Source organism: Notechis scutatus, chromosome 1, assembly GCF_049901735.1.
Source record: "Notechis scutatus isolate UNSWTSFEM ecotype Mainland chromosome 1, rNotScu1.2, whole genome shotgun sequence".
NCBI lineage: Eukaryota > Metazoa > Chordata > Lepidosauria > Squamata > Elapidae > Notechis > Notechis scutatus.
In genome coordinates, this window is record NC_142009.1 from 51,551,776 (window position 1) to 51,574,988 (window position 23,213).

General features: G+C 38.3%; 1 protein-coding gene across 2 annotated transcripts in view; it reads right to left on the reverse strand.

The window, feature by feature from the left end:
* Positions 1 to 22,815, reverse strand: part of USH2A (usherin) — a 502,972-nt gene extending 480,157 nt beyond the window's left edge. For both annotated transcript variants that reach the window (XM_087963894.1, XM_087963886.1), the window contains exons 1-3: positions 22,523 to 22,815; positions 21,265 to 21,916; positions 10,913 to 11,078 (exon numbers count right to left, since the gene is read on the reverse strand). In XM_087963894.1, coding sequence (XP_087820020.1) covers positions 10,913 to 11,078; positions 21,265 to 21,740 — 642 coding nt within the window. In that variant the 5' untranslated portion in view covers positions 21,741 to 21,916; positions 22,523 to 22,815. The remainder of the gene's footprint in view (positions 1 to 10,912; positions 11,079 to 21,264; positions 21,917 to 22,522) is intronic.
* Between the last annotated feature and the right edge of the window lie 398 nt (positions 22,816 to 23,213).

Genomic DNA, 23,213 nt, shown 5'->3' on the forward strand with positions numbered 1-23,213 from the left:
TTTTCTTGGTTGTCTCTCTTATTCCAATAATATCTTTCTTATCCTTGAAAACACGTCACTCCAATTCAGCAGTCTTATTACATATGCTCCTAGCATTTGTCTAAAAGATATTTTAGCTTTTCTCTTTGCCCTCCTTTACTTTTCTGCCTCACTATCTCCTACAATGCTAATCCCTTCTCTATGGAAAATGGTGTTCCTTCGATCCAAGACTTTCCTTTTTTCTTTTGCACAGAGGGCCACTAGTTCAACCTGAATCCCTCAAAGAACTACATAAATTAAAAGAAAAGAAGAAACCAATGATGGGACTTCACTGAGCAATCTGAAGCAATTAATGTGATGTTGAAGAATTAGCAGATATTCATAAATTTAACCACACTTGGAGAGAGATCAGGGAAAAAAAACAAAATATGGTCTGCCCCTGAAATTGCCTCAGCTATTTCAGTTAATCTAAGAGGTTCTTTATGAACAACTTGCAAAGATCTATTCAATGCAGAGGAATATTTCAAAAATAACAAAACAATGTGTGCTATGAATAAGAACCTTATTAATCTCTAATGGCATTTAATTTAGTCTCAAACAAACCCAGTTTTCTAGAGGGTTAAATTAATTCTACCCAAATCAGGCCTGTCATGGGAACATCTTAAATTAGTCCACTGACCTCTGGAAAAAAGAATTTTTTCCAAAAGAAGAGAAAAAAAGGTGGCTGAAAATGCAAGCCTTTTGATTATTGAACCCACTGATAAAGCATCAGGAGTGGAGATTTTTCCCCCCCACACACACACTAACTGGCCACCGTGGTTAATCCTGGCCCATGCTACTGGCTGGCCAATGTTAAAAGGTCTAACATTGTCATGAGCTCTTGTTAGGTATAACATTGATACCAAATATGGTTTGGGTGAATAAATATATAAAACTTAGATATCATGGTTTCCGTGCTTATCACTTTAAGCAAAATGCAGCAGGCAATTAGCCGATTAAGGGTGCGGTTAGAAGTTACAATATAAGGAAGCATTAGAAGCTGGAAAGCTTACTGTGTGTTACTGTTACTGTCTGGCTGTAACTGTAACTGTGTGCTGCTGCGACTAACTGTGATTACTGACTGTGAGTGCCTGTGACTGAACTGTTATTGTTTGCTACTGTTTGCTGATTTACTGCGTAATTCTACTGAATATCCAGCGTTTGTTTCTCTGGAGAGTGAAACCGGAGGAGGAGAAGATATCTTTATCGGCTGATAAAGATATTGCAAGGACTCTTAACTTGGACTATACTAGTGAGTCTTACTGGATGGAAATACTATGAATGACTTAATGGACTGAATGACAATGCTTAAACTCTAACTGGATTAAAAACTATTTAAACTACAAACAGTGTTTGTTTTACAGTGTGTGTATACTCTGGGGCCCTTCCGCCTCGTTTGGCTGCCTGGCCTGACTACTGCTGCAATACTCTGCTAGGGGTTAATCTCCAAACCCTAACATTGGTTATGGGCCCAGCAGCATAGTCTAACTAACCAGGATATAGCAGAGAGAGTTGGTGTGAGTTGCACATTACTGTAAAAACAAACTGTTTTAAGTAGTTTAAAATAGTCAAAATATCTGAAGAGCAATGGCACAAGTAAATTTGTCACAACTGTCCATGATATCCAGGCTGGATGGAACAAACTATGTTTCATGGTCAATAAAATGTAGTTTACTTCACGCAGAGAAGGATTGTGGGACATTATAGCAAACCCACCAGATGTGAGTAGCTGGGATCCTGCTAATGATGATGATAACGAAAAATTACAAGACTTTAAACTGAAGAATGAGCAGGCTTTATGCATCATAGGACTGACTCTATGTGATCAGCAGCTTGTCCATATTCGTGGAGAAGAAAATGCTGCAAACTGCTGGGAGAACCTCAGGAAGATTTATGTTCGGGACAGTGTAGGAGCACATATAAATCTTACACGGAAGCTTTTTCAACGCATCTTCAGAGGAATGGAGATATGTTAGTTCATTTAAACTGTATGAAGAGCATTTTTCAAGATTTGCAAGAAAAAGAACTTATATTTAATGAACTGCGACAAGTCTACATAATATTATCTTCATTAGATCAAAGCTATGATGACTATGTGACTTCGTTGGAGGTATTGCCAAAAGAAAGCCTCTCATTAACCGAAATTACAGGCAGGCTATTAGAAGAAGCCAGAAGAAGGCGTGAGCGTGACGAGCTGAGAGAAGATAAGAAAGAAGAGAAATTATCTTCAAAGCTTGAAAGAAACCAGCAAAGCAAAGTAAAGCACCTGGAAGAAGAGAATTTATCTTCAACAGCATACACAATTAAAAAGTGTTTTAATTGTGGAGGCAGAGGACATTGGCAAGATTCTGCAAAAAGAGAAAAAGCCAGAATGTAAAAAAGCCAAAGAAAGCATTGGAACTAGCCACGATTAGCAACTCTGATGTGAAGAACAATCTATGGGTGGTTGACAGTGGCGCATCCCACTGCATCACAAGAGATAAGACAAAATTTATAAAAATGTCTACAAGTTCTCAACATATATCTCTTGCCAATGGCTGGAACCTGAAAGCGAAAGGTCAAGGTTTTGCACGTTGTCCGTACATAAACCAGGATATAAAAATGTTGTATGTACCGCAACTAAAGTTTAATTTGCTTTCAGTAAGGGTATTAGATAAATTAGGTTATGTAATTACTTTTAAGGATAATAATTGCATAATTGAAAAAAGATAACAAAAGGGTAACTGCAGCTTTAAATGGAACATTATATGTATTAGATAATAGTAAGAAAGGGAGGCACAAACTGTATTTAATAATATAAAGCCTCATGAAGAATGTATCCATTTATTGCATAGGCGTTTGGGGCATGTAAATTTTAAAATGCTAAAACGTACAGTTGAGTTATCTGAAGGAATAAGGTTAAAACCTTGTGATAAATATTTGCGTTGTAATGTTTGCTGTGAAGATAAGAGCAAGGTATTGCCTGCAAATAGACTAAATGGTTTCAAAACAAAAGAACCTTTAGAAGTAGTATTTGCAGACATCATAGGTCCAAAGAAACCCAGTATGGGGGTGCTAGATATATACTGAGCATTATGGACCATTATTCTAGATATGGGTTTTGCTATTTAATGAAAAGCAAAACTGAAACATATCAACATTTTTTCAATTGGCTTAGGTTTGCTGAAAGAAAGTCTAAACGACAACTGATAACCCTGGTGACAGATAATGGCACGGAATTTATTAATAACAAATTCCAGAACAGACTTAAGGTAACTGGAATAGAGCATAAGAAGTCTGCTCCATACAGGCCAGAACATAATGCTTTTATTGAAAGAAGAGGCCAAACACTACAGGCAATGGTTAGAACAATGTTAAATGATTCTGGGTTACCTGATTCTTTGTGGGGGGAGGCTACAATGTGTGCTAATAACATATTGAACAACGTTGTTAATACAACAACAGGTGAAATACCATTCACCAGTTGGCATGGCAGGAAACCTGATCTAAGTTACCTGCACACATTTGGTGCACCAGCATGGGTGCATATTCCTGCACAACTCAGAAAAAAGGGCAACATAGAGCTAAAAGATTTTTCTTCGTTGGTTATCAGGCAAACCATAGGGCATATAGATTTTGGGAGAAAGGCACATCTAAAGTGTTATGTAGTGCTAGTGCCCAATTTCTAGAACATGAAGGATGGGAGAAATTAGAACAGGATGCCAATAAAGATGTAATTATTGAATCCTATAGAAATCCCATTAGTTATCCCTGTAACTTTAAAAATAAAGTAAAGAGACAAATACAGGATGAAATAGTGCCCATAAAGGAAGAAACAGATTCAATAGCTGAACAGGATGAGGAAGATGAACAGGTAGTAGTTCAACAAAGTCCTCCTGTAAGCCCTGTAATTCCCAGAAGAACTACACGTATATCTAGACCGCCTGATAGGTACCAGGCTAACACAGTGTGTCAGATTAATCAAGTTCCTAATTCTGTTGAAGAAATTAAAAAGTATCCTAATAAGGAAAAAGAAAGTTGGTATGCAGCAATGAATAAGGAACTGAATTCATTAAGAGATATGAAGGTGTATGAAAATGCCAAATTACCTGCAGGAAAGAAATCCATTGGCTGCAAATGGATATTTAAGGTAAAAACAGATAAAGATGGTAATTTAATCCATAAGGCAAGGTTAGTAGCCCAAGGTTTTAGGCAGAATGCCAATGACTACGATGAGGTGTTTGCACCTAGTCTTAAGGCAGCAACCTTGAGGGCAGCTTTAGTGTGGGCAGCTAGTAAAAACTATATAGTTAACCATCTAGATGTGGAAACTGCTTACTTGCACGCCCATTAAAACATATTATTTATATGAAAAAGCCTGTTGGTATTAAAAGTGAAAGTAAGAATAATAATGATTGTTGGTTGTTAAAGAAAAGCCTATATGGTCTTAAACAATCAGGCTATGAATGGAACCAGTATATTGTAAAGGAACTAGAAAATATAGGATTTAAAGCTGGTTTAGCCGATCCATGTCTGTTTAAGAGGGAGACAAATGGGAAAGTATCATTATTATTACTATTCACAGATGATATTGCTTTGATAACTGAAACTAATGATGAAGCAAATAAAATAATAGCATCATTAGGAAAGAGAATAAAGATCAAGCAATTAGGGGAGATAAAGAAGTATCTCGGTTTGAATATAAAGAAAACACGGAAAGGTTTTAAGATATCTCAGGAAGATAAGATAAGCAAATTGCTAAAAAATTACAAGATGGAGCTTTGTAAGCCAGCTAAGACTCCAATGAGTCAGGAGTTTAGCAACACTGATGTACAAAGCCCTGAGTTTGATAAGGTGATTTATCAATCTTTAATTGGTAGTTTGAGTTATATTAGTAATTGGTCTAGACCAGATATTTCGTACTGCGTGAATCAGTTGGTTAGATTCAATTCTGCACCATGTGAAAGACACTGGAATGCAGCTAAGAGGATATTAAGATATCTTAAAAAGACAATGAATTATTCATTGTATTTAGAACCAAAGGGTGATTTAATTCTGTGTGCATATGCAGATGCTAGCTTTGCATCAGAAAGAGACACTAGAAAGTCGACTTCAGGAACAGCCATAATGCTGGGTAATACATTAATAGGCTGGAAGTCAATAAGACAACAGCATATAAGTTTGTCTACTATGGAGGCAGAATTCTCCTGTTTATCATTGTTATGTACAGAATTAATAATGTATAAACAAATGTTAATTGATATAGGTATAACTGTAGATTATCCTATAATTATACATGAAGATAATCAGGCAGCAATTCAAATGGCCACAAATATTGGAGTAAAAACAAGGAGCAAGCATACAGATCTAAGATACCTAAACGTAAGACAATCTGTAAGAAGTAAGATGATTCAGCTAAAGTACTGTATGTCGGAGGACAATTTAGCTGATAATTTTACTAAAGCCCAAGGTGCCAGTAAGCACCAGGAGAGTTGTGAAAAATATGGGATAAGATTGTAAGGTATTATATATTTATTTCACCCAAAAGGGGAGTATGTTAGGTATAACATTGATACCAAATATGGTTTGGGTGAATAAATATATAAAACTTAGATATCATGGTTTCCGTGCTTATCACTTTAAGCAAAATGCAGCAGGCAATTAGCCGATTAAGGGTGCGGTTAGAAGTTACAATATAAGGAAGCATTAGAAGCTGGAAAGCTTACTGTGTGTTACTGTTACTGTCTGGCTGTAACTGTAACTGTGTGCTGCTGCGACTAACTGTGATTACTGACTGTGAGTGCCTGTGACTGAACTGTTATTGTTTGCTACTGTTTGCTGATTTACTGCGTAATTCTACTGAATATCCAGCGTTTGTTTCTCTGGAGAGTGAAACCGGAGGAGGAGAAGATATCTTTATCGGCTGATAAAGATATTGCAAGGACTCTTAACTTGGACTATACTAGTGAGTCTTACTGGATGGAAATACTATGAATGACTTAATGGACTGAATGACAATGCTTAAACTCTAACTGGATTAAAAACTATTTAAACTACAAACAGTGTTTGTTTTCAGTGTGTGTATACTCTGGGGCCCTTCCGCTCTCGTTTGGCTGCCTGGCCTGACTACTGCTGCAATACTCTGCTAGGGGTTAATCTCCAAACCCTAACAGCTCTCCAGGGATAATTGGGGAATAGGAATCTAATATTCCTGAAATTGTGATTTAAGCACCAATTACTATAATTTTGGTAGAACTATTTGTAGGAGATGTGATCTGGTGGCATGTTGTTGGGTACAGCACATCATCAGGATAAGACCTACAATATTATTTCATCCAATTAAGGTAATATATGATTTGGTGACTTTAATCTGTTGCAGGATTTATTATTGGGCTGTATAAAGCCTGCAGTATTTAGTTACTCTAGTTTTCAAAATAAATCTTTGCGTACTAATTGGTGAAGGATGCAGGTCTTGAATACATATATATCCCTAAAGAACTGAATTTAAATATTTTTCTACTATATCACTTTAAAATTATTTTGTGATTTTAGATCTGCATAATACCCACAACTACCCAATGCAAAAATAATGTGACTTCTTGGCCATAGAGGATACTATAGAAATTGCCCAGTACCTACTTCATGTCACTGTGACTCTAAAAGAAATTCTACGCTTTGACCACCTCTGTTCATTTATCTACTTTACATTATTTTCTCTATATGACTTGTGTTTAGGCTGCATTTATGAATATAGAGTATGAAGTTATTTTGAATGTATAGAGAGATGCTCTGAAAAGTGTTGTGTGTAATTCTAGTTTGTACACTGAAGCTACAAGCTATTTTACTGTTATTGATTTTTAAAATACCTTTGTGATATTATTTATTATTATAACATTTTTATCCTGCCTTTTTATATATTTAACTCAAGTTGATGAACATAAGTAATACTCCTGCTACCTATTTCCCCCACATCATTATTAACTGAGCTGGGTCAAGAGAGATAATGACTGGGCCAAAGTCACCCAGTCAGTTTTCATGCCCAAGGTTGGCCTGATTTCTAGGTCAACACTTTCTCCACAACATCAAACTAATATCTTTTGGATAATTAGATAGATGAGACAGATACACAGCTAGTATATATAGATCATTGATCCTATTCCAAAAAGTCCTATCTGTGGTTTACAGACTATGTTCCAAGAAATACACACCAAGTTTAATAGGAATAATAATAAGTGACAAGAAGCTAATGATAAGCTTCTCTGCAAGATTGAATCAAATGTTTTCTATTTACTTCTTGCTTTAGATCATATTCTGGGTTCAAAAGTGGCCTGTTTAGTGCTATCCATTAACTGTTTCTAGTATACAGTAGAGTGAATAAATAAGTAAACTCTGTGATTTCTTCCCCAAACCCCAAAAACTTTAATCTTAGATTATCTACTGTTGACCTCACTCCCATTACTAAGAGGTCTGTAAGAGGTGTGCATAAGCACACCAATATGCCTACCTTTCCTGTCTTAATGTTCCTTTTTATTTGTATCCATTTCATATATTTATAATTATGTTTATACTTATACATGTTATCAATTACATGCTGGACAAATACAATAAATAAATAAATAAAACAGTGGGTGAGAAAACCAATTTTAAAATGTAAATTCCAAAATAAGTGAAACACGTGGCTTAGATCTAAGCTATTTAAAGAATGAGTCATTTCCCTACTGTCTACCCAACATACTCTGTTTATTAGTGGTCTGTTTTTTATTGGTCCTAGGCTAGCTTTGACGTCAACAACAAATTTAAGTTTTCTTCATGGTACAGGCTTATAAAATAGAATAAACTGCCACTGTAGTTGAAGCAAGGCCCCTGCTTACTGCTTACTAAATTTAAAATCAGAGCGAAAACATATTTATTTTCACTGACCTTGTAAAACCACTGTTCTAGCTTTTGTGTTCTGTACCACTTACATTTTAATGCTTTCGCTATTTGTCAGCCATCTATATCCATTAAGCAAATGAATGGCAAACACAGAGTCCTTGTTATGTCACTTAACAACTGTTTGAAGTTAGATGGACTTACAAAAATTTACTTATGACTTGTCCTCTAAGTTATAACTGTAGCACGATCCCTACCGTCACACATTCACATTTCAGGTGCTTAGCAACAGGCTCGCATTTACCACTGGTCTCCCTTGGTCACACGACTGTGTTTTGCAATATTTTTTGTTGGGAAAATGGCAAAAACACCCATTGGATAAAATGGGTTTGCCCTCACTAGTATGTGGTTCACTTAATGATCATGGCAAACCACTTAACAACCATCATAAAAACTTTAGTGAAATTGAGTCTGGGGAGGGGAGAGGAGAGGAGGGGAGAGGAGAGGAGAGAAGGGAAGGGAAGGGAAGGGAAGGGAAGGAAGGGAAGAGAAAAAGCAGAGCATAGAAGAGAAGAGAAAGAGGAGAGGAGAGGAGAGGAGAAGAGAGGAGAAGAGAAGAGAAAAGAAAAGAAAAGCAGAGAAGAGAAAAGAAAAGTAGAGAAGAGAAGAGAAGAGAAGAGAAGAGAAAGAGAAAAGAGCATAGAAGAGAAAGAAAAGAGAAAGAGAAAGAGAAGAGAAGAGAAGAGAAAGAAAGAAAGGAACAGAGCAGAGCAGAGAAGAGAAGAGCAGAGAAGAAAAGAGCAGAGAAGAGAAGAGAAGAGAAGAGAAGAGAAGAGAAGAGAAGAGAAGAGAAGAGAAGAGAAGAGAAGAGAAGAGAAAAAAATAAACTCACATGAATGTATAATCAGAAATCTACTGAGTTGAGAAGTTACTTTTAATGCTTGCCACAGTGAATATTTTCTATTATGGTCTAACTGACCATCTCACTGATTATTTATAAGACAATATTTTAGAACAAATTAAAAAACACTTGATTCTAACACAGATCCTTGAAGTAGTGTGCTTCTTATTTTTCTCCATTGAGAAAGTTGTTCATTTATTGCTATTCTTTGCTTTCTATTTTTAATTAGTTCACAATCTATGGAAGGAGAGGTCCTCCTTTCTCATGATCACAACGGTTGCTCAAGAGTCTTTGATAAAAATGCAGTTATAGAGAAATCCTTGATGGCAGGTTTTGTGAGCCTGAGACTGCAGTTCTTCCTTTTCAATCCATACTTGTAATGAAGATGTAAATGTTTTGTTCTGTATGCTTGAAATTGTCATGTGCTTGTCATTAAGCATAAAATACAGAGTCCCCAAAACATTCCAGAGAAGAAGGAAAAAGAAGAATTTACCAATTGGAAAGGACAAGTTTTCTCTTGATAGTCAAACAGTTATGATGTAAAGTGGTCTCATTAAACCATAAGTACTTTAACCTTTTCTTGAAAGAACTAGAAGATTTAAAGATTTATAAAGAAATGTTGCCCAAACTAAAACAAAGGCTCATATCTGACATGTATTGAAATGATAATGCTGATTTCAATAGGCATTCTAAGAGCATTTTGCTCCCAAAGGGGTAATTCAAATCCAGTTACCTCTTTACATTTTGCATTTAAACTTCCTTTCTAAGGCTTTTAATGTGGCACTGCCAAAACATGGCAAAGTTATGCAAATGTGATTGAGCAAAATAAAAGCTAATATGAATATTATTAACTAATTAGTGTTACTGAATATGTAATAAAACATTCCCAAGTGGCAGTTCTATAGATGACCCATTTCACTCTAGTTTTGGTAGAAGTGCGAATGACAACATAGATCTGTTAAGACTCTTCAAAGTTCATGATTCCTTTATTCATTTATTGAGGGAAATATATAAACAAACATCAGGAAAACAGCAAAATAATCTAATTTTACATGATAGCCACTACTAACACAGTAGGGCTATGTGATGCTTTAGATTTTTAGACTCTAAAAAAGTGCTTTGGAGAACATAGCAACTTGAAAAATAGAATTTTTCTGCAATCGTTTAAAACAGATGAATTGATAAAGCTGCTTTAAAGAGATATAGATGGGTGCTGCATTTGTTCTGAAGCATCTTTCTGGAAGCTAGTCTGAAGCACCGCATGGCCCTTATGTATCATTGTAATCCCATATTCCTTGTATAGAATGTCCTATCTCCTCTTACTTCAGTTTTTACCTTATATCTAGTTAATAAATTCTATAGAACCTTTAGATCTAAGCCCTTATGCTAATTTTAGACCCTCTAGGTTCATGGTGGAGCTGCTGAATACTGCTACTTCATGGCATGTGCTCATAGTACCAGTACAGAGGTCAGCTTTCAATTTTATGTGCTATTATGTCAGCCCCAAAGGAGATACTAACTCACTGAGTATGACACTAATGATTGATTATGAGTTATATGTAGCTGTGTCCTTCGGCCAGAGGAACAGTTTCATTATTTTGAACATCTAAAAGCTGTCTAGGATGCCCAACATTCTGTACACAAGCTTTTCTTCCCCCTAACAAATGACATTCGGAATCTGAAAAGTACTGAAGTTTAGGTATGTGCTGTAAATGCAAATGGCATTTTGAGTGGTGGCTATTACACACGATAGTACTGATCTCTTACTTGTTAGGTATTTTAATCCAGGAACTTTATTTCTTCTCATTCAACCTAGAACCTTTTTTTTTTTATAAGGCAAATGCTATGTTCAGCACAGCTAAGTATCTTGTGAAATATTTCAATACCTATTTTTACTGCTATGCTTGCTTGCTTTACAATCCCGTGATGGATATTATATGCAGGAATGAACACTGGTCATTGTTAAAACTCTGTTAGGGAATGCAGTTTGAAATAAAAAAAATGTATCATCCTTTGTCCCCCCACTTTATCATAATATTTTAAGTTAAATTCTACCACTTTAACATTTGTTCAGAGGTGCCCCTCTCATATAATATAAGACTTTAATACTGATGCTAAAGGTTATTTATTTATTTAACTCACCTGCACGCTAAGATGATTCCATTTCTTCACCAGAATTCTCCCCAGTGTCATTACTTTTATCGGTAGCTGCAGCCCATTTATAGTGCGATAATAAAACACTGTCTCTTTCTCAGAAATTGTAAGCTTGAACACAGTCTGCCCATGAACAGTTTTCTCCACTATACACCTTTGGAAACAATAAAGAAAACAACACTGAGGGTGAACTTCAGAAAGAGCAGTGGGATCACTAGAGAAATTGGGAGGGGGAGTAGTGATGCAGGTATGAGTAACCAGGTATTTATAAAGCAGGAATTACATTTAATAGAATTAAAGTCAAATAAGTTATCATGGAAAGTTTCTGCTGGAGTCTTTTAAGCCTCTGTTTGGGGCTCTTTCTCTTCATTAAATTTATATAAATAACCTGGACTTGCAAGAGGTGGATGCCAATAAGCAAGACAAAATTAAGTTTCAATGGGTCAAAACCAGAGGTGGTATTCAGCAGGTTCTGACCAGTTCTGGAGAACCAGTAGTGGAAATTTTGAGTAGTTTGGAGAACCGGCAAATGCCACCTCTAACTGGAGATTTTACAATATCCTTCCCCTGTCACGCCCACCAAGCCATGCCCCAGAACCAGTAGTAAAAAAATTTGAATCCCACCACTGGTCAAAATTAATAAGATGATATTTTCAACAGAGATCTTTATAACTTAATGGCTGGAGTACCACAAATTAATAATAAACATCCATGTATAAGCAGGACTAGATGTTTCAGGATATCACATGTGCTAAAAAAAGCTAATGCAATCCATCATTCAGTTAACAGAAGCATAATATCTGGACCACTGGAAGCAACATTGTACTTCTGGTACAATTTAAGGTTAGTGACACATTTGGCTATCTGCACAGAATGGTAATCAGTACACTGAGAATTAATGGCAAAAAATTCTAATATGAACAAAGGAGCTAAATATTTTCAGGGTTCAGTGCAGGGTTTTAAAAAACCAATATAGCAGCCCTGATGGTGCAATTGAATTTCCATTTGTTTTGTTTTTTTAATGTATATTACACATATCCTTGGTATGTTTAGTCTGGAGAACATAAAGGATAAGCAAAATAATAACCTTCCAAATTCTGGAATACTGGCATTCATAAGACAGTCTAGCATTCATTTTGCTACTCTTTAGAATCAACGATGAAAATTGCAGTCAAGCACATCAGAAGAAACTTCCTCATAAAAAAATGTGTGTCAGTGGACACGTTGCTTTGAGAAATATTTTTTCCTTGTTTTAGAACTTTAAGCAGAATTTAGATAACCATATGTCAAGAATTTTGTAGTGGTAGCCTATACTTCTTCTTGGTCATAGAACTGGTTTAGGTTAAAACCACTTGAACTCCATGTTGATAATTAAGAAAGGTGATTTGTGAGCTGTGGGAAGACATGGCTTCCTACAGAAGCCCAACATTGCTGAGGGTAAGCGTAGGCTATGTAAGAAAAGACATAATATTTCATTCAGGCCCCACCAAAGATACTTAGCTGTTTCAGGTGAATAAGAAAATTATTTCCATCCCATTTCTATACAGCAATAGCACTTATATACTGCTTCACAATTCTCTACAGCCCTCTCTAAGTGTTTTTCAGAGTTAGCATATTTTCCGCAACAATCTTGGTCCTCATTTTACTGACCTCAGAAGGCTGAGCTCTGACTCAGACCTTGGTCCTCATTTTACTGACCTCAGGAAGGCTGACTGACTACAGAATTTTACTTCAATATTGATGGTGAGATGCTATTCTGAATCAAAATGTTACCTTAAAGGGAGGGGAGCAGCATTGGACAATTTATGTAGCACTATTCAGTTTTGTTACTTAATAAACTGCAGCTACTGTTTTCCAACATCCATTGCATGAAGTCACTACCTCACTGTGCCATTTAATAAATAAGACAGTGGCCACATGAATGTATCCTAATGTGTACTAAAGTTGGTAATTAATACTGATAATTTGACAATTATCAAACTGAAACCACCACATCCAATATTGCACGAACAGGCTTTTCTTTATTCAGGCTTTCCATTTGCCTATTTGAATCATGCTGGCACAGTGGTTAAAATGCAGTATTGCAGGCTAACTCTGCTCACTGCCAAAGTTCCATCCTGACCAGCTCAAGGTTGACTCAACCTTCCATCCTTCTGAGGTTGGTAAAATGGGGATCCAGATTGTTGGGGGCAATAGGCTGACTCTGTAAACCACTTAGCAAGGACTGTAAAGCACTGCAAAGTAGTATATAATTCTAAGTGCTATTACTATTTCCCTTGCATGCCCTAAAATTGTCTTCCAGACGGTGAGCCAGTCTTCCATGGAAGATATTCATTCCCCTTGTAGGAATACACAAAAGGACAGAATCTTTGCATTTGAGCAAGATCAGCAAATAAATGTAACTAGATTCCATCCTTTATATTACAATGCTACACAAACAAACAATAAAACATTTATTCATAAAATGTTCCAACTTTTCTAAAATATTACATTAGTTCAAGGTTAAAGGGCATAACAAAGAAAACTTTGTTGTTTTCCCACTGGAGTCCTGTGCTACTGTTTTCAGTTAACAAGAGTCACGATTCTTGCCCAGAAACTGGTTTGTCATTAACTCACTTTTAATCAGACAAGATAAATGAAGTTTGACCATTATTCTCTTTCAGTAATGATTCTGATCCCATCAATTATTTGTCAACAGAATTTTAAGTGAACTATGCAATCTGCAATGTTGCTAAAAATGCATTTCTTAACATACTGCTGATTCTGCCTGCTTGTAAACATGTTGGTTTTTCAATATCAAATATTTGTCAAGGCACAGCCAAGAAGGAAAATATTTAGGAACTGGATTTATTCAGTTCCTGGATAAACAATAATTGGATAATCCAAAGTTTATTAATTTTGCTTATCTAAAAACAAATATCTCCATATGTGGACCCCAACAAGTGTCACTGCCTTTAACAAAGGAAGTTACCCTGATTTATAATACTTTAAAATCCATAAAGTTTTCACAAATGTGTGATTTACAACTAATTTCCCATCTGGTGAAAGTATGTCAATCTTGACATAACATAACTACAACAATGACAATAAACCTTTCAAAAAAGGTTTGACTCCATATCAAAGTATGATAGGAAAGGGAAGACCTTCCTACCATATTAAGACATGCATTATTGTCCTAGTCTGCTTTTTTTTAAAAGTGAAAAAATCCATTCTGTTCAATTATTGTTCTAAGCACTAATTATCATTCAAATCCAGGTTGGCATCTTTTAATTATATGAATGTATCCATCCATATTTTATGGTTCAAGAGAAATTCTAAGATTAATAACTAGGTCTACTAGAATGTCTCTGTCCTATCAAAGTCCAGCCATTGTTATAGTGATGAAGGTAAAAACCACATTGATTGATTCTTTTCACTCTGGCCATCCATACTTCCATTTTAATTCTTAACACTTGTGGAACACTTATGACAGAAGGCAGTGGTAGTGGAGGCTTCATGAGTACAATACTGCAATTATTTTCATGAAAGAGTACCATACATAAATTCAATGCCTTCCATGGACCACTGAATTATATTTATTTCCTTCCATCCTTCCCTCCCACCTTCCTTCCATCCTCTCCCTTCTCTGATCTCAGCAAATTACTCTGGGGATGGAACAATCTTAAAAATAAAAATAATGAAATGACAATTACAAAAAACTAAAATAGAGACATACATCAGTAACTAACACAACCAGGGGATGGATCCCTTCACAGATGTGAGACCACAGGTTTGAACACAAAGCTAGGTATTTAGGGCCTTACAAAAGGCCAGCATGGTTGGGAACAACTTGATCTCTGGAAGGACAATGTTCTATTACTATGGTAGAAAAGACTTGTCTTCTGACCCATTGGGATCAACATTTCTTAGTCTGAAAGACTTGGAGCATGTAAGTTCTGATGGACTAGAGGTAGAAACAACTTAAGGAACAAGATGGATCCTTAAGTTCTCAGGTCCTATGCCATGGAAATGCTTGAAAGATGACAACCGGCACCTTGAATTTCATCCAGAAGCACACTGGCAACCAGTGCAGCTCGTGTATGTCATATATGTCATTTACTACCCATGTTGCTGCATTCTGCATCAGTTGGAGCTTCTGAATAGTCTTCAAGGACAGACCCTCGTACAGTGCATTAAAGTAGTCTAGATGGAAAGTCACAAGGGCATGAATCAAGTCCTGTGTCACCCCCCAAAATTTGACGCCATAGTATGAATCTTTTCCAATTATCAATGTTGATTGGAACCAGCCCTAAAGGAAAGAAGAGCAACAGCACAACATAGTTCCAGAGCCTTCCAGAGTCAGTCCAAAGTGATACTATGATTATTAGTATTGAAAGCTGCTGAGAGGTCAAGGACAGTAAAGATGGAAGAACAACCCTCATTCCACTTTCATCAAATCAATAAACATCCTGATCACATATCCAAGCCTGAATCCTAACTGAAAAGGATCCATATAATGTATTAATCCAGAGGCCTCTGAAAATGCAGTAAGACCACCACATTCTCCATAACATTTCCCAAAACAGGGAGTTTAGAGATTGGATGAGAATTGTCCAGACTACTTGATCAAGTAATGGATCCTTGAGAACAGAGTGCACTATTGCCTCTTTAAGGGCCAGCAGGACTATCCCCTTCCTTTATATGGTTAATTACTTTAAATACTCCATTAATTTCTCTGTTTCTATATTGCTTTAAGATCAGAACATCAATATATCAAATATGTAAATACCGTATTTATCGGCGTATAACACGCACTTTTTTCCCCCTGAAAATAGGGGGCAAATGATGTATGCGTGTTATACGCCGATATAATGTTAAGAAGCCTTTGGTGAATGCTGCTGGGATCGGGGATCAAGGACACAAATGAAAGAAGGGGAGGGAGGAAGCAACCGAAGCCTGTCCTTCTCTCTGGGTCAGCTCTCTCAGTCGCTCTCTCGCTCCTCCACCAGCACAGGAAGAAACTGCTTCAAAGAAGCGGGGGGGGGGGCTTTTCCTGTCGCCGCAGCTTCCCTGAAGCGCCCGTTTCTCCCCCACCCCCATCCCGTCCGCCCGCCCGCCCGCCCGCCCTCCCGCCCGCAGTGCTCCGTTCTGCCTGCCTGCCTGCCTTCGTTAATGGTTGAATCGGAACAGCTTCGGCTGAGTAAAAGAGGCGAATAGTTATTATTCTCAGCCGAAGCTGCTCCCAGACAACCAGAAACTAAGGCAGGCAGGCAGAATTTTTTTTAATTTTTTTTCCTGAAATTTCCCTCTTAAAATGAAGATGCGTGTTATACGCCTGTGCGTGTTATACGCCGATAAATACGGTAAGTGTTTCATGTGAAAGATGTAGAAACTTAACAATTGCCTAGCCCTAGGAAATGCCTCCTATTTATTGAATTTAGTCTCTTTGCTAACCATTGGGTTGTTGAATCATTGAATTCTATGGCAAGTATAGGGACTTGGTAAATACACACTCCCCAAAACTCTCTTAAAGAGATATTTGGAATGTGTATTACTGCTGTTCACATTCTCTCTCTCTCTCTCTCTCCCTCCCTCCCCCCTCTCTCTCTATATATATGGTAATGGCTTCACAGTACTCCACAAGGGGGCTCCCTCTGATTTGCGACACTGTGTGAGAGAGCTACTACATCAGAGGTGGTATTCAACAGGTTCTGACTAGTTCTGGAGAACTGATAGTGGAAATTTTGAATAGTTTGGAGAACCAGCAAACACCACCTCTGACTGGTCCCGCCCCCATCTATTCTCTGTCTCCTGAGACAGATCGGCTGGGTCTTCTTTTGTTGCCCTTCACAGGAGAATAGAGCTGGAAAGCAGGTTGGTGGGGTGGGAAGGGAATGGGATTCAAACCAAGGAATTGCTCAACTCCTTCTACCCAAATCACCAAGAAAAAAAATGGGGTTGTTCAAGCTGGATGTTACAGAATTTATCTCCCTCTCACTAACCGGCTGCAGGGTAAAACAGCAGTTCTTGTCCTATAAGTCCTCAACAATCAACAAGTAATCTAAATGATTTTTTAAAAAAAAACACTTATTGAAGTCTTTTATACCTAAGCTTGAAAAACATTCATATACAGTTCAGTTTTCTCCCAATAAATCAATCATGCAAAAGAGACAGCCATGGCTCTGAGACTCAATGTGGACCCTAGCAAACACCTAGATCAGCTGGCACAGGTTCTTCATTCTCATTTCTACTTCAATCTTCCATTCACCACCACCAGCAACAGCCATTTACAGGGCACTTTCACACATATCCATATAGAGTTTACTTGGTTTACAATCAACAAGAGGATAACAAAATAGCATATTTACGGTGGCACAATGGTTAACGTGCAGTACTGCAGGGTACTTCTGCTGACTGCTGGCTGGCTGCAATTTGGCAGTTCAAATCTTACCAGGCTCAAGGTTGACTCAGCCTTCCATCCTTCTGAGGTGGGTAAAATGAGGAGCCCAATTGTTGGGGGCAATATGCTGACTCTGTAAACTGCTTACAGACGGCTCTAAAGCACTGTAAAGCAGTGTATAAGTCCAAGTGCTATTGCTATTATACTTTTCAGACACTTGTAGACCTAAGAATACATTAAATGATATAAAATCATTAAACAAGTTTATAAAGATACAAGGGAACATCAAATGGCAATAATGATAAAGCAGAACTGGGCAACCCTTTTGAAAATTTGGATGACTTGTTAGCTAAGAAAAAAAGTCTTCAGCTGTTCTACTGTATTTCCTAATAAAGAACATTAACTCAGGTAGAAAGAATAGCACAAAAATATCTCAGAGACTGATACTATTACCCACAATGAGCAGGTACATGGTCATCCTTGCCTGGAAATATTATTAAATCTTATCTCTAGCAATGAAGGCAGAAGAACATCATAATGTAAGGAATGTAAGGATTCTCTTGTGAATTTCATATATGTTATTGACTAGATAAGTAGTATGGGAAAGAGCTTCAAAACATTTACTATACAAAGTGGAGAAAAATCTTGTGAATATTGTTATCAAGAGTGTACTGCTTCAGCAATGTCAGGGCTTTTTTGAGGCAAATCAAGGTCAAATATTGAGCTAATAAAAATCTTACATCCCAATCTATACCCGTCTTCCATTGTGACAAACAATTATCCCCTAAATACAGACAGCTAGTTTACTAGTGAAGTCATTAAAATAGGAATGAGAAAATGTGGCAGGAATTTTGGAGACAATGATTACTTCTGTTTTGTCATACTAGACAAATCTTTCCTTTTTACAAGGAAAAGCCCCAGAGTGTTCACATTAGTTCCAGTTGCATTGTACAGAAGATATACTCACCACATAACAGAACTGAAGCTGGCCTTATAGTCAGAAGTGGTATTCAGCAGGTTCTGACCAGTTCTGGAGAACCGGTAGCAGAAATTTTGTGTAGTTCAGAGAACCGGCAAATACCACCTCTGACTTGAGATTTTACAGTATCCTTCCCCTGCCACGCCCACCAAGCCACACCCAAGAACCGGTAGTAAAAAAATTTAAATCCCACCACTACTTGTGGTCAACAATAAGTGAAACTCATGTTTGTCATGGCTATATCAGACAATTAATATTAAAGTTCAAAAACATCCTTGCTGCATCATTTTTTGAATAGGATTGAATATAGTCCTACGGCGCTATAAAGAACCAACAAAGTCTTAATCAACAAAAGGGTTTATCAATCAATGGAGAAAGAACCTAATTTTTTCCTTAGTCTATCTCTGGAGATTCACTCTAAAAGCTGGCTTTAATAATAATAAAAAACCCATCCTTCCTTACAAAATGCATACAGGTAGGAACACAAGCATGCAAACTGAAACATACCGTAAGATGACTTTTTTGCCCTGAAAAACATGCCTCCAAGTGGGGGGGTCATCTTATAAGGCGAGTATATAACAAAGGTCGTCTTATACGCCGGCAAATACGTTGTTGTCACTCGGTGCAAGAGCGACGGGGGCGGAGCTCCGCAACTTGCGAAGCTCCGTCAAGCCCAGCCGGAGTCTCTCTTCCTCCTCCTCCCCCCCACCCACCCTCCGCCCGGCTCGGGGCGCTTGCGGAGGCCAATCAGGAGGTGGGGTGGGAGTGGAGCGGGAGGGTATCTGGCAGGGCCGCTTCGCCCAGCCAGCCCCGAGCCGCGTAATGGCCTGGGGAGTGGGTGGTGGGGGTGGACTGTGGCGCCCCTCCTTCTGGGCAGCGGGGCGGGGCCGGCAATTTGCTCCTCCTGCTTCTCCCTCCCTCTTTGAAAGACCGGGAGGGCTGTGCTTGGGGCGGGGGTGTCCTCGGGAAGTTCCTGATGGGATTCTGCTGGGCAGGGCCACCCGGCTCCCGAGCTGCTTTCAGGGTCCCCTTGGAAAGAAAAGGGTCCGGTGGGCGGTGGAAGAAGGCGAGGACCTCCTCCCGCCCCTGTCCCATCCCGTCCCTCCTCTTGTCCCCTCCTCCCCTCCCGCTTAGAGAGAAAGATCCGGCTCCCGGCACCGAGCTGCCACCCAGCGCCGCGTCTCCCGGCCAGCGCGCTTGCGACTTGGGAACCGGCCAAGCGACTTTAAAACCGAGCGGAGGCCAGAGATAGCCAGAATTACCCTCCACACACACACACACACACACAGAGAGAGAGAGAGAGAGAGAGAGAGAGAGAGAGAGAGAGTTGGCAGCTGTCCATCCCCCACCCTTGGAGTCCCGATGGCGCGCACGCAGGGGCTGCTTAAGGGAGGAGGCCTTTCACTTTCCCCCGGGGGGAGGGGGCAGGCGCGTCACTTTCACTTGCATGCCTCCAAGTGGGGGGGTCGTCTTATATGGCGAGTATATAACAAACTCTATATTTTGAGTGGAAATGTTGGGGGCTCGTCTTATACGCCCAGTCGTCTTATACGCCGGCAAATACGGTAGGCCTCTGTCAATGAGACAAAGTGGGCACCTAATCATTCTACTATCCATGATCACAGAGCAACAGTTAAAACATTTCCTCATCTACACTGTCAGCGGATGGATAGCTATTTCTAATTCGCTAGAAGGAAGCAACCCATACAAAGATAATCACTTTAATCTATTACTGCACCCCAGACATCACTCACCAAAATACACGAGACATCCCAAATATTATTCTATCATGTACCATATGACTAGAGAACAACTTCTGGACTTAGTCATAATAAAGCAGCCTGCCCATTCCACCCAGCCCATGTTGCACAAAATGTTCCCTCGCATCCACATTCCAAAACATGACACAAAGGGATGATTACTTATTTTATCAAACTTCTCAACAGTAAATAGATGTGACAGTGTCCTATTTTATGTAATGAATAAATTAATGATAAAGAACACCATATTCCTAGATTACAGGAAAGATGAATGGAGTTGTAACAACACCAAATAATAATGCAGAGGGCAAAAGCTCAAAATAATCAATAATCAAAATAATCAGTCAAAGATGGTTATTGTGCACAACTGAGAATATTGATCTCATATCTATATTCCATTATATTTAGCTGGCTACTATATGGTTAGGTGAAGGATTTCCATGGCCAAATTATATCTATTCTCGGTCTGTCCCAAAAAAGCTTCTTCAAGAAGCAACCTGACTTTCTTGTTTTCCTTTGAAGATGTTTCGCTTCTCATCCAAGAGCAAGCTTCTTCTTGGATGAGAAGCGAAACATCTTTAAAAAAAAAAAGAAAGAAAGTCCAGTTGCCTCTTGAAAAAGCATCTTTGGGACAACCATGACCTGGATGACCAAAAATCTCTATAGATATTCTGTGTCTGTTCACAGAAAAATTTCCCATCCGCTATAATGGACATTTCCACCTGCCACAATGAATGCAGCAGGCAAAACCTCAACATCATAAACACTCAGCATGGAAGAGGGGGAGAAAAGATGGTTCCCATATACTTCTAGATGTAATCAGCTGTCCAAATCACCAAATCACCAAAAATTTTGACTGAGGCAGGTGTTGCCTGGATTAAGCTACTACAAGTGAGCTTCCATGGCTACCTGTTGACTAATTAGTTCTCCTTCATCCAACACCATACCTGCTATTTAAAATAGAAATGATAACAGTAGTTCACAAATAAAGTTTGGTAATTAGCATGAGAAATGACAGCAGGCATGTAGTGTAATCAAACATGTAATCCACAAATGTTGCCGAAACAGTCCAGTAAACCTGTACCAAGAAGTATTTCTAAGATTACATTAAAAACAGTGTTATAACATTAGTGTGCCATTCGCTTTATATGACCTCAAAAGAAATTATGTCTATTATCATGTCTGATTTTACTGGTTGACTAACCATCTGCCAGCTACTTACATTACACCTTCTTTCTCGGGTTTCAACCATACAGATAAAGTAAATGAAACAGTAAGCTTCCGAGGATGAGGAGTGGAAAAACAACCCTTTTCACCATGAAAAATAATACTTGTGTTGCTAAAAGATCCAGGAGGCACATCATTTTGATCTTGCTGGATAACATTGCCCAAGCCTTCTGAAAGAATGGCAGCATAAGAAGCTGGAGATGATCTATACGGACACTTCTGAATGCAAAATTGCCGGATACAAAAGTTAATACTTTCAACCACAGCTGAACTTTGACAAAAAGTACTCCTTTCTGGCAGTCCACAGGTCGCTTGGGATGGCACAATGGAAATGTTCTTGAAAGCACCCACATTTTCAAGACTTGGGAAATGTCCCTGGGAACTGGCGAGAGGTAAGGTTGTATAATAAACGGTGATGGATGTTTCAATGGCATGAAGCAGGAAACCACAGTGCAGAACCAGGCAAATCATGTTTATAGGCAGGCTGCTTCTTGATAAGGCACCTTAAATAAATAATGACCGCTGCATCAGTGGAAATGGCCTTGGGCAGCTAGTTGAGAGATGATGCAGCATTTCTCCTTAATTTGAAATCCTGGCAGTGTTGAATTTCTTAAGTTGAGTGACAGATACTTGGAGCACGGTAATATCTAGAAATAATACAAAAATATTTAAAGGGAATCGGTGCTTTATACCATATACAGATATACATACAATTCAGGCCAGACTGACCTAGATCTGTTAGGGAGGGAAAACCAATTGAAACTGAAAAGTCACTTGCAAATCTTGATATATTCACTACAATGGTATATCTCTTGACTTATACTGTATGGCAATAACACCATGTAAATTAGGTGGCATGGCTGTCTGAGACAAACAGAGAGCATACAACATCCTTATTTACCAATGCAGCAGGACTATTTTAAGAGAGATGATAGAATATTTTTGAACTGAAATTTTCCATGAATATCTGAAACAACTTCACATTCTGCTGTACATTAAAAACTCTTCTGATTCCAGCTGTAGAGCTACTAAAACCCACTTAGTTACTGCATAATTGCAACTTTATCAGTTCTGCATCTGAAATATGCAGACACTTCAGATATACAGTATTTAATCATTGGTTTTATGCTGCGACAAGCAAAGCACCTAGCAATCTATTTATAAATGTGTACCTAATCCATTTTAAAAAGATACTCAAAACGTTAAAGGTAGAAACATACAACTTTAAATTTGCAAAGCATTTTGTGTCTTACCCCAATTGTCCATTTCACGCAGCTCCTTTTAGCCTTTAGCAAAGCTGATTAAACCGTATCACCATCTGTCCTGTTTGACTGTCTTCCTAGTAAAACTCTGCTCTTTTCTGACATTGAAGATAGAGCCTATGTCTGATGTACAGGTAAAGCGAATGCCACATCACTGTAAATGATAAGTACCTTTTACTTGTTATTTAACTGAGGAGACAGACTACTCAAATGTTCAGGTTAATAACTGGCTCATATGTCAAGAAGGCTAGGTTTGGTTACCTGGCAACTCCAGTAATTCCTTTCAGCTGGCTTGATAGGACAGAGTAGAAGCAACACTTGTGTACAGGTGAAGGTCAGGCTATAAGCACTTTAAGTCGGATGCCGGAAAACTGTCTGCTTATTTCTGACTCTGTAACAACAGGGGAAAATGGCTGAAGTCTCCATTTGAAGGCAGCAGCCTCCTTGGTTGTTTGGCAATGTGTTTCAACATTTTTAATCACTTTCATAGATAGATGGGAGGAAGACGAGCAGTGGAAAACTGCCAGATTCAAAGGGTAAAATATTTAATAAAGTCATGGACAGGACGTGAACAACTAATAGGCTCTTAAGCTCCTTCCTTGCCCTCAGGGGTTTCTGATTTCCATGTCATATGTCTTGCTTTGGAATAAGAGAGCCATCAAACTGGTAAACAAGGCTTCCT